Here is a 12,564-nt window from a genome sequence, read left to right on the forward strand (position 1 = left end):
TTTATTGTAGAGATGAGGTCTTGCTGCCCAGGGGGGTCTCGAACCCGCGGGCTCAGGCAAACCATTCACCTCAGCCTCCCAAAGGCGCGGAATTACAGGCTGAGCCACCAAGCCCGGCTCTGACTTCTTTTTCTATTCAGGATGTTGTCCTGGCCCTGTTGGGGTGCTCACAGATGAGCTGGACACGGGCTTTGGGAGGTCAGGTGGGCTCATTTGTGGTTGTAACCCAGGGAAACCTGTATGTCCCAGGACAGAGGCAAGAATAAAAAGGTGCAGGAGTAAAAACAACGCCATGATGACTTCCAAAGGTTGGGGAAGGGCAAGAAGGAAATTTAACCTGTCACGGACGGTGACACCTGTGGCGAGTGAGTCTGAGTAGTGTGAGGGCCTTGGGCCTGGACCAAGAGGGTAGGTGGTAAGGGGCTCGTGGGCAGAAGGAAGGCACTGAGGACCAGCAAGACGGCTGTTGTGTTTGACGTGAGCCGAAGGTCATAAGAGGTAGAGAATGCGTAGAAAGGTCTTCTGGGGCAGCGGGGAAGGCTAGGAACTAGCAGTGAGGCACCAGGGCCTTTGTTCCTGAGGCCCTGACGAACCTTCCATAGGTTGGAGAGGAAGGGAGCACTATCTGTGCCGGAGGGGCCAAGCCAGCCAGGGGAAGGGCCTGCCATTCTCTGAACCTCACACACAAACACCTGAGTAGGGGTGTGGGGCCAGAGACAGAACTGGCAGGCAGCTGAGGTCAGCACCTAAAACAACACAGAGTTTAGGAATCTCATTACAATTTTGGTTTTTTTAAAAAAGCCAGCCATGGTGGCTCAGGCCTGTAATCCCAGCACTTTGGGAAGCAGAGGTGAGAGGATTGCCTGAGCCCAGGAGTTCAAGACCTTGTCTCTACGATAAATCAGAAAAATTAGCTGGGCATGGTGGCCTGCACTGTGGTTTCAACTCCTTGGAAGGATTGCCTGAACCCAGCTGGTTGAGGCTGTGGTAGCCGTGAGCGTGCCATTGCCCTCCAGCCTAGGCCACAGAGTAAGACTCTGACTCAAAAAAGCAAAAAAACTTGAGCTGTTCTAGTTCCTTTGCACTGTGCAAATGTAGTGGTAATAATTGTTGTTTTTTTAATTTAACCTGTCCAACTAGGATTTTTGCTTTTATTCGTAAAAAGGGTACCTAGTTCAGGAACATCTCCATGGGTGACTTAGTCTGGCCTAGCCTGTTGACAGCAGGGTAAACCCACAAGGTCTTCACGAACTCCCTCTCTTCCCCTTGGCTTTCTCCAGAAGAGGGGCTGGAGCTGGTGGAAGGGATTCTCTTGCCTGGAAGCAGCGGGCAACCTCCTCACTGGTGGGCTTCCTGGTGGGTGGTGTGCTAGACCTCAGCACAGACTCTTGGGAGTGTGATTCCCCTCCGCTGTGTGCCTTCAAGCAGATCATCGCTCTCCCTAATGCACTCGGAAACCACAGAGATGGTATTTAACAATTAGCTGCAGAGCCTGCTGACAGTGTCAGCGCCTTTAGGGATTAGGGGATTTGGTTGGTTAACAAAAGAAGCAGCCCAGGAGAACACTGCTTTAATTACCAGAGTCATTACTGGAAGACAACCAGTTGCCTGCTGGAAAAAGATCTGCAAAAGGTGGCAGTTCCCCAGTGACATTTGTTTGGCTTATTTGGCATCGGAACAGAAAATCGTGTGTCTTAAAGAAGTAACACAATTTCTTCTAAATGCTTGCTTTCTGCACCCTGCCTTGGGGTCAGTTGCATGCACAGGTGTGCACTGGGCAGCTCTGCACCGTGGAGGGGCCTGTCCCATAACATACAGTCTACTCAGTTGACAGCAGCAGGTGGGCCTGGAGGACCGGGAACTTAGCTTCAGAAAGAAACTGTGCTTAGAACCCCATCATCCATGAGCAGCTTCCAGGCCTGCCTCCCCTCTCCGCAGCTCCTGTTGCCTCCTCCTTTTTAGCGGGCAGTGTGTGTGGCCCAGAAGTGTGCCCTTGGAAACTTGGGTGGTGAGGAAAAGGTGAGCTGCAGTCGATGCTCCCCAGTGGTGTGAGGCTAAGCTGGGAACGGAGAGACCTGCATTGGACTCCTGCCTGTGCGACCACCCTCTGCTGTGTACGAGGGGACAACATGCTGGTGTTCCAGGGGCTTCCTTAACACAGCTGCATGGCCTGCAGTTCTTGTCGTCCTTTTCTGTTGGCCGTAGAACCATGTTGTGAGAATGGGATACACAGTGACACTGCTGTGAACACTGAATGAAAAGGAGAGGGGGTTGAGGGTCATTTCCAAAGACTGAGGCTTTCCTTTCCTTGACTTGTTTAAAAACAAAGAAAGACCTAATGGTAGGTGGCAGGCTGTAGACACCCCGAACGCTACATGCTGGGGCCCCTAGACACCTCACCTTCTTCCACACCCTTACCTCTTCCTCGGGGGTGTCCAGACTTCTGTGGGTAATGTGGTAATAACATAATGACACAAAAGATTTGCACTCAATCTTGAGTGCTTCTAATATGGGACAAAAAATAATTGACTTAACTTTTCCTGCCTCCACGTGAGCCTCCTAGAGGTCCTGTCAGAGGAGTTGGACTGGGCCAAGGCATGAGAGCCCGGGCCTGGCCCTGGGGACAGGCACGCTGGCTCGGGGGGGAGTGTGGATGCTCAGAATGCAAGAGTGTGTTCTGCACTCCCCCACATTTTCTTAAGAGAGAAGACACGTAGCTTATCTTACTTTAGAGACTTGTCTTTTGATTTGGGCAGGTCAGGTTATATGCTTTCTTCCCTTAGCATTGCAGTGCTGGTGGGAAGTTAGCTGTTGTGTTGGTGGGCAGTGTTGTAACTCGCCGGGTGTGTGTAGAAGACTTGACCTGCTTGAAGACAGGAAGGAGGCCCTAGGCAGGTCCTCCCACAGTAGTGCGTCAGTTCCCAGCCTCATCTCTGCACATGCAGGCGCCTGGAACAGGTCGCCTGGCTATTGCTACCCAGGCAGGCATGGGGATGGGCGGCTTCTAAGGTGGGCAGTTCAGCCCGCATTGCCCAGGTAACGGAGGGAGCTCTGATGAGGCCTGTGCTGATGTTTATTTGCTATGTGTGAGTGAGGGTGCCACCGTGAAGTGGCAGCTGAGGAGGAGGAGGAAGAGTCCTAGCCCAGCAGGCCTCTGGTGACAGCAGCAGCCACCACTGAGCCACCCACCCTGGGTGGCCAGAGTCAGCCGGCACTGCCCTTTGCTCTCGTCCCACTCCTCGAGGCCCCTCACCCAGGCTGTGCTGTGCCTCATCCAGCCTGCCGCTGCCCTTCTCTGTTCTGCATATGCCAGTCCCTCACTTCTCTTTTGATGAGAAACGAGAGGGACTAGTGGTACTCGGGTCCTGGCTAAGCGTGTTGCCTGGGAGGTACCTCTGCCAAGGAACTCAAGCCTGGGAGTGAAACTCCCATCATTGCCAATGGCTTTTTGCCTGTGACCTGTGGGAAAAATCCAGCCCCCACATGCTCCCCAGAGAAAAAGGAGAGGAGAACCTGCTAAATATAGACAGTGGATGGGAGCACTCGTCTTGGCAAGAGCTGCAGCCTGCCACACTGTGGAGGTGCCATCCCCCTTTCTTCCTGGCTCTGCCCAGACACTAAACCAGTTAGTTCCTCATGCTGTGTGCAATTACAGTACTGAGATGCGAGGTATGTTGACTGTGAGCCCTTGTTGTGAGATGAGGTGAGAGCGTGGGGAACAAAGTGATCATTAGAGGCCATTCATGTCGACAGCGTTGATACCTCTGTGTTTGCTTGCAAGCAAAGCAGGAGCTAATTTGCAAGGCTGCCTTTGTGGAGCGGCCTTTTGATCAATGATTGCCTGTGTTAATGTTTCAGTAAGCTATTGATTTCTGCAACAGCTTTTGTTCCCTGAATTTATGTGCAGCGGGTCTCGGCAGCACACACTATGCATGTTTGATTAAAGTTCAATTGACTTCGTTCCTGGTGAGGCCTCGAGCTGCTTCACTCCCTATTTGTAGAAGCAAAGCTTTCCCCTCTGTGTTTCTTTGTTTGTGTTCAAGACCTTGCCACCCATGCAGACACCAGTATGCTGTTTCTAATCCTCCTAGACTCGCTCCATTCCAGTGTTTAATCCCTTGGTAGACATTACAGTGGTTGAGAGGCAGCTAATAAAACCTGGCCTGGATTTGTTGTTTTTTAATCAACCTTATTGACTTGCAATTGGTTCACATGCCATGTATGTATATGTACCATAAAAATGTACCCACTTTAAGTGTACTGTCCAACAAGTTTTGACAACTGTATATATTCGTGCATATAATGCCACATTGATTTGTAGAACATTTCCATCACACCAGAATGTTTATAGGGAGTCCTTTTGCAGGCAGTTTTCTGTCACCTACCTGCCAGGTTCTAGGCCACCACCACTCGTTTGCTTTTCATAATTATAGATTTGCCTTTTCTAGAATGGAGTCACAGAGCGTGCACCCTCGTGTCTGGCTGCTTTCATTGAACATGGTGTTTTGAGATGCATCCATGTTTGTGCATGCATCAGGCGTTAGTTCCTCTTACTTGCCAAGTAGTATTCCAGTGAACTGGTACACCTGAATCCGTGTATCCTTTCTCCTATTGGTGGGCATTTGGGCTGTTTCCAGTGTGGGCTATTAAGAAAAAAGTTATATGAATGTTTGTGTGAAAGTCTTTGGTGAGCTTGTTTTTTTTTTGAGTCAACACCTAGTAGTGAGGTTGCTGTGTCATATGGTAGATTGTCATCTGCCAAATAGCTTTTACAAAGTGGTTTGACACTCCCATCAGCAGCATATGAGAGTTCTAGTCACTCTTCCACCTTCCTGAATTTCAAGTTCATGTTCTTTCATTTTCTCATCAACTGGGGCTTAGACCTGTAGAAGAGGTTCCTTCCTGCCTGATCATTTTCTCGCTGGCACTCAGATGATGAAGTCTGTTCTGGACCTCTTATTCTTGTTTAAAAGCCATTACTTAAATGTTGACAAAACGTTGATGTTGCTTTTCATGTTAGCTGCCTTTCTTTTGGGTCTTTGTTTCCTCACGTGCTGGCCAAGGCCACGGGACAGGAGCAAGGGCAGAAAGTACCTGCCAGGCTTCCTCTGAGCCTTTTTCTGTCTGGCATCTGGTGCTGGGCCAATTTCTTGGCCCCACTGAACTCTGGCTTCTCCTTTTTTCTTTCTTTTTTTTTTTTTGAGTTGGAGTCTTTTTTCAATCTGCAAGCTATGCTGTCTTTTAAAACCCTCCGAGTCTCTTTCAAAACATTCATTGGAGAATGGAAATTGCTGCTTGTAGCTGTGTGTAGCAATATTGCGCTATAGACAATACCGTTTAGAAATGTCCATGTCACTGCTTTCAGCTGCCTTCGAGTAAAACTGAGGCTTGGCGGAGACCCCCATAGTACTTTCCCTCTGATTTTTTTCTGCCATTTTTGTTCCCCTTGTAGTCTTGAATTCCCTCTTACATCCCAGGCTTCTATCATTCAGTGGCCCCTAAAATGACTCAGGTGAAGGAGGAGGTGGAAGGAACCACTTGGAGTTTTTCTGTCATTCTTCTTTCAAGCTTTGGGACTGGGCTGTGATTCATCACAGGATCAGTGCCCTGTGGGACCACTGAAGCATGCCACTCTGGCAAAGAACTTGGAGAGGGTGACTGTGCCCCACCTTGACTTCTATACCGTGTTTTCTCATAGGAAAGCCAGAGCCAGGTCAGTGTTATGCCAGCAGAGATCTCTCAGTCCCCCAGCAGGATTTATGAGTTTGTTCCCTCCAACCAGAACCCCCAAGGACCAGTGGAGATAAATGCATTTCCAAGTCAGGAAGGTGGGAAGTGATGTGAGGAGCCAGAAGGTTTGCAGAGCATGACCTCGGGACTCAGGGTGCTTCAGGTACCACTGGGACAATTGGAGTCTACATTTGGACACCAGCATGGGTTGGAGAAACACGTCAGAAAGTCTGAGGGCAGTATCCACATTTTGCCTTATCTTTCGGTTTCGTCTCATGGGGAAGGGACATGAGTGTGCTCGTCCTTGGAGGCTAGCTCCCTAGTCTCTCTGGCCTAGGTTGTGCTTCATGTGATGAGCATTGGCAGTCATCAGCTTTCTGTTAAGCCATGAGTGTGCGGGAAGGTTGGAGCAGAGCGCCAGCTCCAGGAGATGCTCGCTGTAGGCTTCAGGAAGCCTGGCTGAGGTTCTTCTGCATCCCTGCCCTCCTTGAAGGCTTTGATGGCAGCTGTGGTTCCCTGAGAAGAATGCCCAGGCATAAAGTCTAGCTGTGTGTAGTAAGCACTCAGCATGCACGCCTTCTGTGCCTTGCATAAGCCATTTCCTGACCTGAAGTCTGCCCGCTTCTCCTGTCCCCGTGTTCTCAGGCCAGGAACTCTGGGGGTGTTTTGGATGGAACCTGGTCTGACTGGATGCTCTGTCAGTTGCAGGAGTTTGTCACATGGCAGCTGCACCTCTTTGTTTAGGTTGTCTATTTCAGTCCTTCCAGCACTATCTTTCCAAACCCCATTTGGCTTCTCTCTTTTGGCTTCTCCATTCACAAGATTGAGTGGTGAGGCGGAGTGGGGGTGCAGGTACCCCCAGGGGTGCCTTCCCCAGATCTAGTCTGCCAAGTTAATTGACTTTGGCCGGTGTTAATTTAATTAGAGAAGAACAGTATGACCCAGGCTCTCTCACTGCTGTTATTTTTTGTTGTCGTTGTTAATTCCAGGTAGAGACTTTACCTTGGGGTGTTTGTTTTAAGAAATGGGCCTTGAGTCATTGGGGTCTGCTGAACACATCATGGTGGGGGGAGCCCACATGCCTTGAGGGCTAGGGTGACAGAGGGCCCTTTTCTCAGAAGTGGCCCTTGCTGTATTTTCACCAAGATGTCTTGCTTGCCTCCCTTTGTGCCTGGGCCATGAGATGAATGCTGACCTTGTGACATTTGGTGTTTCACCTCTGCCTCAGCACCACTGTGGGTCTGTCTTCTCTTAGTCTTTCTGTGTCAGGCCTAGTTCTTCCTTGGTACTTTTTGCCAGCCTGTGCAGGTGTGGCCTTCAGGTTGATATGGCCAGAGGTTTGGAGTAGTTTTCCTGCGTGTGGCCCTCGTTCCCCCACTGCCTTGACTATACTTCCGTTGCTCAACTGTTTCCAGGTGAGCTAACTGTCCAGGCACTCCCTTCTCCCGCTGTGTGATTCCACTGGAATGCTGGGAGGAAAACCTCCTGTGTTACGCACACACACTCCCAACGTACACACACACCACACACACATAGCTGGAATGTAGGCTCCCCGAGGAGAGGAGTCTTCTCCTTTCTGTCTGTTGTTGAGGATGTACCCCCTGTGCTTAGAAGTGCTGGGGCTCTGGAAATCATGCTCCACCAGGCGAAGCAGGCAGGCCCGGTTCCACCCCGGCGCCAGGTGCTGACAGCCCTTGGTTCCGCCTCATGCCCAGCTTTCTGCTCTGCCTCAGGAGGGTCTGATGGGGATGGGGAAGAGCACAGCCCTCTGTGTGCCTCTCCCACAGCCAGCCCTTGTCTCTTGCAGGGGGAGCTGATCACCTTCTATTACTACTGGAAGAAGACCCCCGAAGCAGCCAGCTCCCGGGCCCACCGCAGGCACCGTAGGCAGGCCGTGTTCAGGAGAATTAAGACTCGCACTGCGTCCACACCTGTCAACACACCCTCTCGGCCCCCCTCCAGTGAATTCTGTAAGTGGGGTCCTGGCACCACAGTGAGGGGTGGAGGAGGACTGTCCACATGCAGCCACACGCGCCTGTCCTCTCTGGGTCCCCCGAGCTGACAACCCAGGGAATTGTGGGGGGAGGGATGCATGCGTGTGTGCATGTGTGTGAAACCTGGCCTCAACAGCGCTGATGGGGGCTGGGGGCAGGGGTTCGGTGGGGAGAGTCTTAGTAATTATTAGTACATGTAAATGTTTCTAAACTCAACACCATTCAAAGTTTTTACAAAATGTGAAGTCTTGGCCTCGGCTAGGAAGGTTTTCCACTCAGTGGGTAATGTTGGAATTCTCACTGCACTTTGGTGGTAATAGGATCAGATGAGCACTTTCTTCTTTTTCTCCTGCTTTATAAAGATCCTCTTCTTGGTCCCAGTATGATGTACGATCTAGTGTGATACTGAAACCCATGCCTTCTCACCCCCTAAAAAACGGGTGTAGCAAGAGTGCCTCGCAGCTCTGTCCTGGCCCAGGACACTCTACCTGAGGGTCGCCTGTGTTGCTACCAGAAATAGCCTACTAGGGCTGTCAGGGGGCACTCAGTGGAGACGGGGTGCTTAGGAAGGCGGCGTGGATGTACACTTCCTGGTTCACATTCTCCAGTTGTGGGCATCAGTGCCAGCCACCCGCAGATTCACGTGTGACATCCCCCCACACTTTGACAGACCAAGCCTCTGCGTACTGCCCCTCACACACGAGGCTGCCCTGAGCAGTTCAGAGTAGCCCTTCATGCGCTTTCCCACCTCGGCCTGCAGAGCCACGCTGACTGGTGGCTCAGTACCTGGGCAGGCTGGTGGCTGCAGGTGGCCCCAGGTCTTGGCTGAGTGTGATGATGTCTCTCCCACCCCACTATGTGCCTGCCATGCCAGTGGACCTGAGTTCAGCCAGTGAAGATGACTTCGACAGTGAGGACAGTGAGCAGGAGCTGAAGGGTTACGCCTGCCGCCACTGCTTCACCACCAGTAAGTGACCCTGGCACGACTGGGTAGGGGCAGGGGTCTGGTCTTCAGGTGCAGAACATTCCAGCATGGAGCTGGAGGCCTGTCAGCGGCAATAATTGATTGGACATGGGTATGGGGCTTGGGGTTCCTTGAGAAGGTCGGAAGTCTTCATTTCACTGCCCCACTTAGCAGTCAGTGGAATACTGCTGGTAGGCAGGACACACCCACCTGAGGAGCTTGCTGCCACTCTTGGGTGCCCTGAGATGAGGTGGCAGTGGCACTCCTGAAGCCCTCCCTGATCCTTAGTTGTCTGAGTAACTGGTGTCTGCCCAAGCCCAGAGCTGCGTGGTTTTGGTGGCGCCATGTTTGGGCAGAGCCCACAGAAGGGCCCTCTGCCCAGATGTCCTCAGGGAGGGGTGGTTTCCAAGACCAGTGCCCCTGCACCCCCTCCCTTACACAGCCTCCAAAGACTGGCACCACGGGGGCCGGGAGAACATTCTGCTCTGCACCGACTGCCGCATCCACTTCAAGAAGTACGGCGAGCTCCCGCCCATCGAGAAGCCTGTTGATCCCCCGCCATTCATGTTCAAGCCCGTCAAGGAGGAAGACGATGGCCTCAGCGGGAAGCATAGCATGAGGACGCGGCGGAGTCGGGGCTCGGTGAGTGCCCGTGTCCACGGGGCTCCTGGCCACTTCCGGCCTTCTGGGACGCTCCAGGGAGAAGAAGTTGGAGGTTTTCTTCTAGGAAGAGAAGCAGGCCCTGAAGGGAAGATACACTGCCCAAAGGCACGGCCACCTGTGGGACTGGGAAGAGCCCTCTGCTCTTTTGTGGGGGTGGCCCGTTGGGGGGTAGCCTATGGGGCAGCATCCCAGGCTCAGTTTTACGAGAGCTCTTGGTTTCTGGCTCAGCACAGGCTCCCAGGTCTCTCAGAGCTTCCTGCGGCCTTTGGGCTTGTCACTGCTAGTTATTTTAAACTTACAGATTCTCCTGGTCTTATTTTTATTTGTTTTCTTTCAAGTTCAGTCCTGTTTTAGAAACTTCCGGTATATTTTTCTACTGACCACATAGCCCCTTCCATAAGGAGCCTTTGTTTCCTAGGTTGGAGATGGAGCCGGGACTGTGGAAAAGGGTGTCCCAGGTTTGGGCTGAGAATACTGACAGGGTCTTTCCTGCCAGCACTGGCCTCCTTCCTCCTCGTGGGAGGGTGGGATCATCATCTGCTCCCTCTGCCCTCTGCCCTCTGCCGGCTCAGCAGGAACAGGTGAACCGGCCTGAACCCTGGTCTCTGCTGAGCCTTCATTGCTTTGCAGAAACACACTCAAGTGCTCTGCAGTCTGGGGAGCTGAGCCGCAGAGTCCCTAGCTTCATCTCTCTGGGTCTTTTCCCATTCCCATCAGACTAAATCCACTTGCACTTGGTTTGGTTGGGAGAGAGGGCGGCTATGTGGCATCAGCAGGGTCAGGTGCTCCAAAGATGGCCCCCGTGTGTCTGAGCCGATAGTCCCAGCATAAGTGTTTGGGGTTTGAGACTGACTGTCTTGGTGTGTGCCCACTCACTCGCCCCACACTCCCTTAGCTCCACACTCACCTCCGGCAGCGAAGGTCAGGGCTGAGATTCTCTGGCAGGCTGGTCACTACCAGCCTGTCTGCTCTTCAGGCTGAGTTCAGAGGGGCCTACCTGGGGACTAGGAACCTGACATCACCAGACTCCGGTTCTTTGGGCAGATGTCGACACTACGTAGTGGTCGGAAGAAGCAGCCAGCCAGCCCTGATGGTCACACCTCGCCCATCAACGAAGACATCCGCTCCAGCGGCCGGAACTCCCCCAGTGCTGCCAGCACCTCCAGCAATGACAGCAAAGCAGAGACAGTGAAGAAGTCGGCCAAGGTCAGGTGGTGGGGCATAGGCGATCCCTCCCTCCCCTTAAAACTGGGTTGCTGGAGTTGATGATCAGCCCCCTTAGATACCATTCGTGGGACCTCTCCCAGCGTTGTCCTAGCTACAGACCGGAGACCGGCATGGCGAAGGGAGACCCAGCCGAGCTCCCAACACTGACTCTCGGGGGCCACCTCTTCCTCGAGCTCCCAAGGGAGGTGGTTGGAAGGGCTACCTCCCCCAAAGCCAAGTGCAGTTGTTCCTCAGTGGGGATTGGTTCCAGGACCCCTCAAGGACACCAGAGTTTATGATGTTCAAGTCCTTCATGTGAAATGGCATATTATTTGCATATAACCTACTCACATCCTCCCTATACTTTAAATCATCTCTTGATTACTTTTAATACCTAACACAATGCAAATGCTATGTAAAAGTTGCTGTACTATCTTGTTTATGGCATAATGACAAGAACAAAAAAATCTAGAGATATAACCATCACAGTTAGTTTCCATCCACGGTTGGTTGAACCTGAGGATGTGAAACCCACATACATGGAGGGCTGGACTGTGATCCCCATCCCCAGATACATGTTCCTTCCCGTCCCAGTTGGCTCCTTCTAGAGCTTTCTTGCTTCTGGAACTCAGAATAGGGGAGCAAGGTGTCCACAAACAGACATCATGTCACTACTGAGGCCGACAGGATATGTTCCCTCGGCCTGACTGCTCCTTGTGGGCGTTCACTGCAGAAGGTGAAGGAGGAAACCACATCCCCTCTTAAGAGCACCAAGCGCCAGCGGGAGAAGGTGGCCTCTGATACGGAGGAGGCTGACAGGACCAGCTCCAAGAAGACGAAAACCCAGGTGAGATTTGCGGCTGAGCCTTGCTGACTAAAGCTGGTGCTCTTTGAGAAGCCCCAGCCCGGATTGTCCCTGGGAGTTCACAGTGCCTTCTCTCCCAGAGGGGACTACAGGGCCCTTCGGCACTGGCTGGGTAAGGGCAGGACTCCGCAGGGCCCAGCTTGAGGCACCATCTGCGTGAGCCTTGATGGTGTGCCAGGCACTGGCTGAGCAGGGCAGGGGGCTCTGCCCTCCGGGCTTCCATGCCTCCCTTCTCTGGCTGTAGGAGATCAGCCGGCCCAACTCGCCGTCTGAAGGCGAGGGAGAGAGTTCAGACAGCCGCAGCATCAATGATGAGGGCAGCAGTGATCCCAAAGACATCGACCAGGACAATCGCAGCACATCCCCGAGCATCCCTAGCCCGCAGGACAATGAGAGTGACTCGGACTCATCAGCCCAGCAGCAGATGCTGCAGGCTCAGCCCCCAGCCTTGCAGGCATCCGGTGGGGCCACCCCAGCTGCCTCCACGGTGCCCCCGGCAACGCCCCAGCTTCCCACGCCAGGGCCCATGCCCTCTGCCACTGCAGGCCCCCCACAGGGCTCCCCCACAGCCTCCCAGCCCCCTAACCAGCCGCAGGCTCCAGTGGTGCCCCCTCCCCACGCCCACATCCAGCAGGCCCCTGCCCTGCACCCCCAGCAGCTGCCCTCACCCCACCCTCCGCTGCAGCCTTTGAGCGGGCCGGCCGGCCAGGCCTCCGCACCACCTCACACCCAGGCCCCCCTGCATGGTCAGGGCCCTCCTGGCCCTCACAGCCTGCAGGCCGGGCCCCTGCTACAGCACCCAGGCCCCCCACAGCCCTTCAGCCTCCCCCCGCAGGCCTCCCAGAGCCAGGCCTCTCTGGGGGCCTCCCCGGCAGCAGCGCACCCTCACACCGCCCTGCAGCTCCCAGCCTCTCAGGCAGCCTTGCCACCCCAGCAGCCTCCGCGGGAGCAGCCGCTGCCACCAGCGCCCTTGGCCATGCCCCACATCAAGCCCCCGCCCACCACACCCATCCCCCAGCTGCCAGCACCTCAGGCCCACAAGCACCCCCCGCACCTCTCGGGGCCCTCGCCCTTCTCCATGAATGCCAACCTGCCGCCCCCACCGGCCCTTAAGCCCCTGAGTTCCCTGTCCACACACCACC

General features: G+C 53.7%; 1 protein-coding gene across 1 annotated transcript in view; it reads left to right on the forward strand.

Annotated features, from left to right (window-relative positions):
• Nucleotides 1-12,564, forward strand: part of RERE (arginine-glutamic acid dipeptide repeats) — a 289,136-nt gene that overhangs the window by 269,105 nt on the left and 7,467 nt on the right. Inside the window, exons 12-17 of the mRNA XM_008058270.1 lie at nucleotides 7,538-7,700; nucleotides 8,599-8,691; nucleotides 9,131-9,330; nucleotides 10,396-10,557; nucleotides 11,291-11,404; nucleotides 11,667-12,558. Of these exons, the coding sequence (XP_008056461.1) occupies nucleotides 7,538-7,700; nucleotides 8,599-8,691; nucleotides 9,131-9,330; nucleotides 10,396-10,557; nucleotides 11,291-11,404; nucleotides 11,667-12,558 (1,624 nt within the window). The remainder of the gene's footprint in view (nucleotides 1-7,537; nucleotides 7,701-8,598; nucleotides 8,692-9,130; nucleotides 9,331-10,395; nucleotides 10,558-11,290; nucleotides 11,405-11,666; nucleotides 12,559-12,564) is intronic.

Source organism: Carlito syrichta, unplaced genomic scaffold (genome assembly GCF_000164805.1).
Source record: "Carlito syrichta isolate Samal-C Ts95f unplaced genomic scaffold, Tarsius_syrichta-2.0.1 Scaffold303272, whole genome shotgun sequence".
Classification (NCBI taxonomy): domain Eukaryota; kingdom Metazoa; phylum Chordata; class Mammalia; order Primates; family Tarsiidae; genus Carlito; species Carlito syrichta.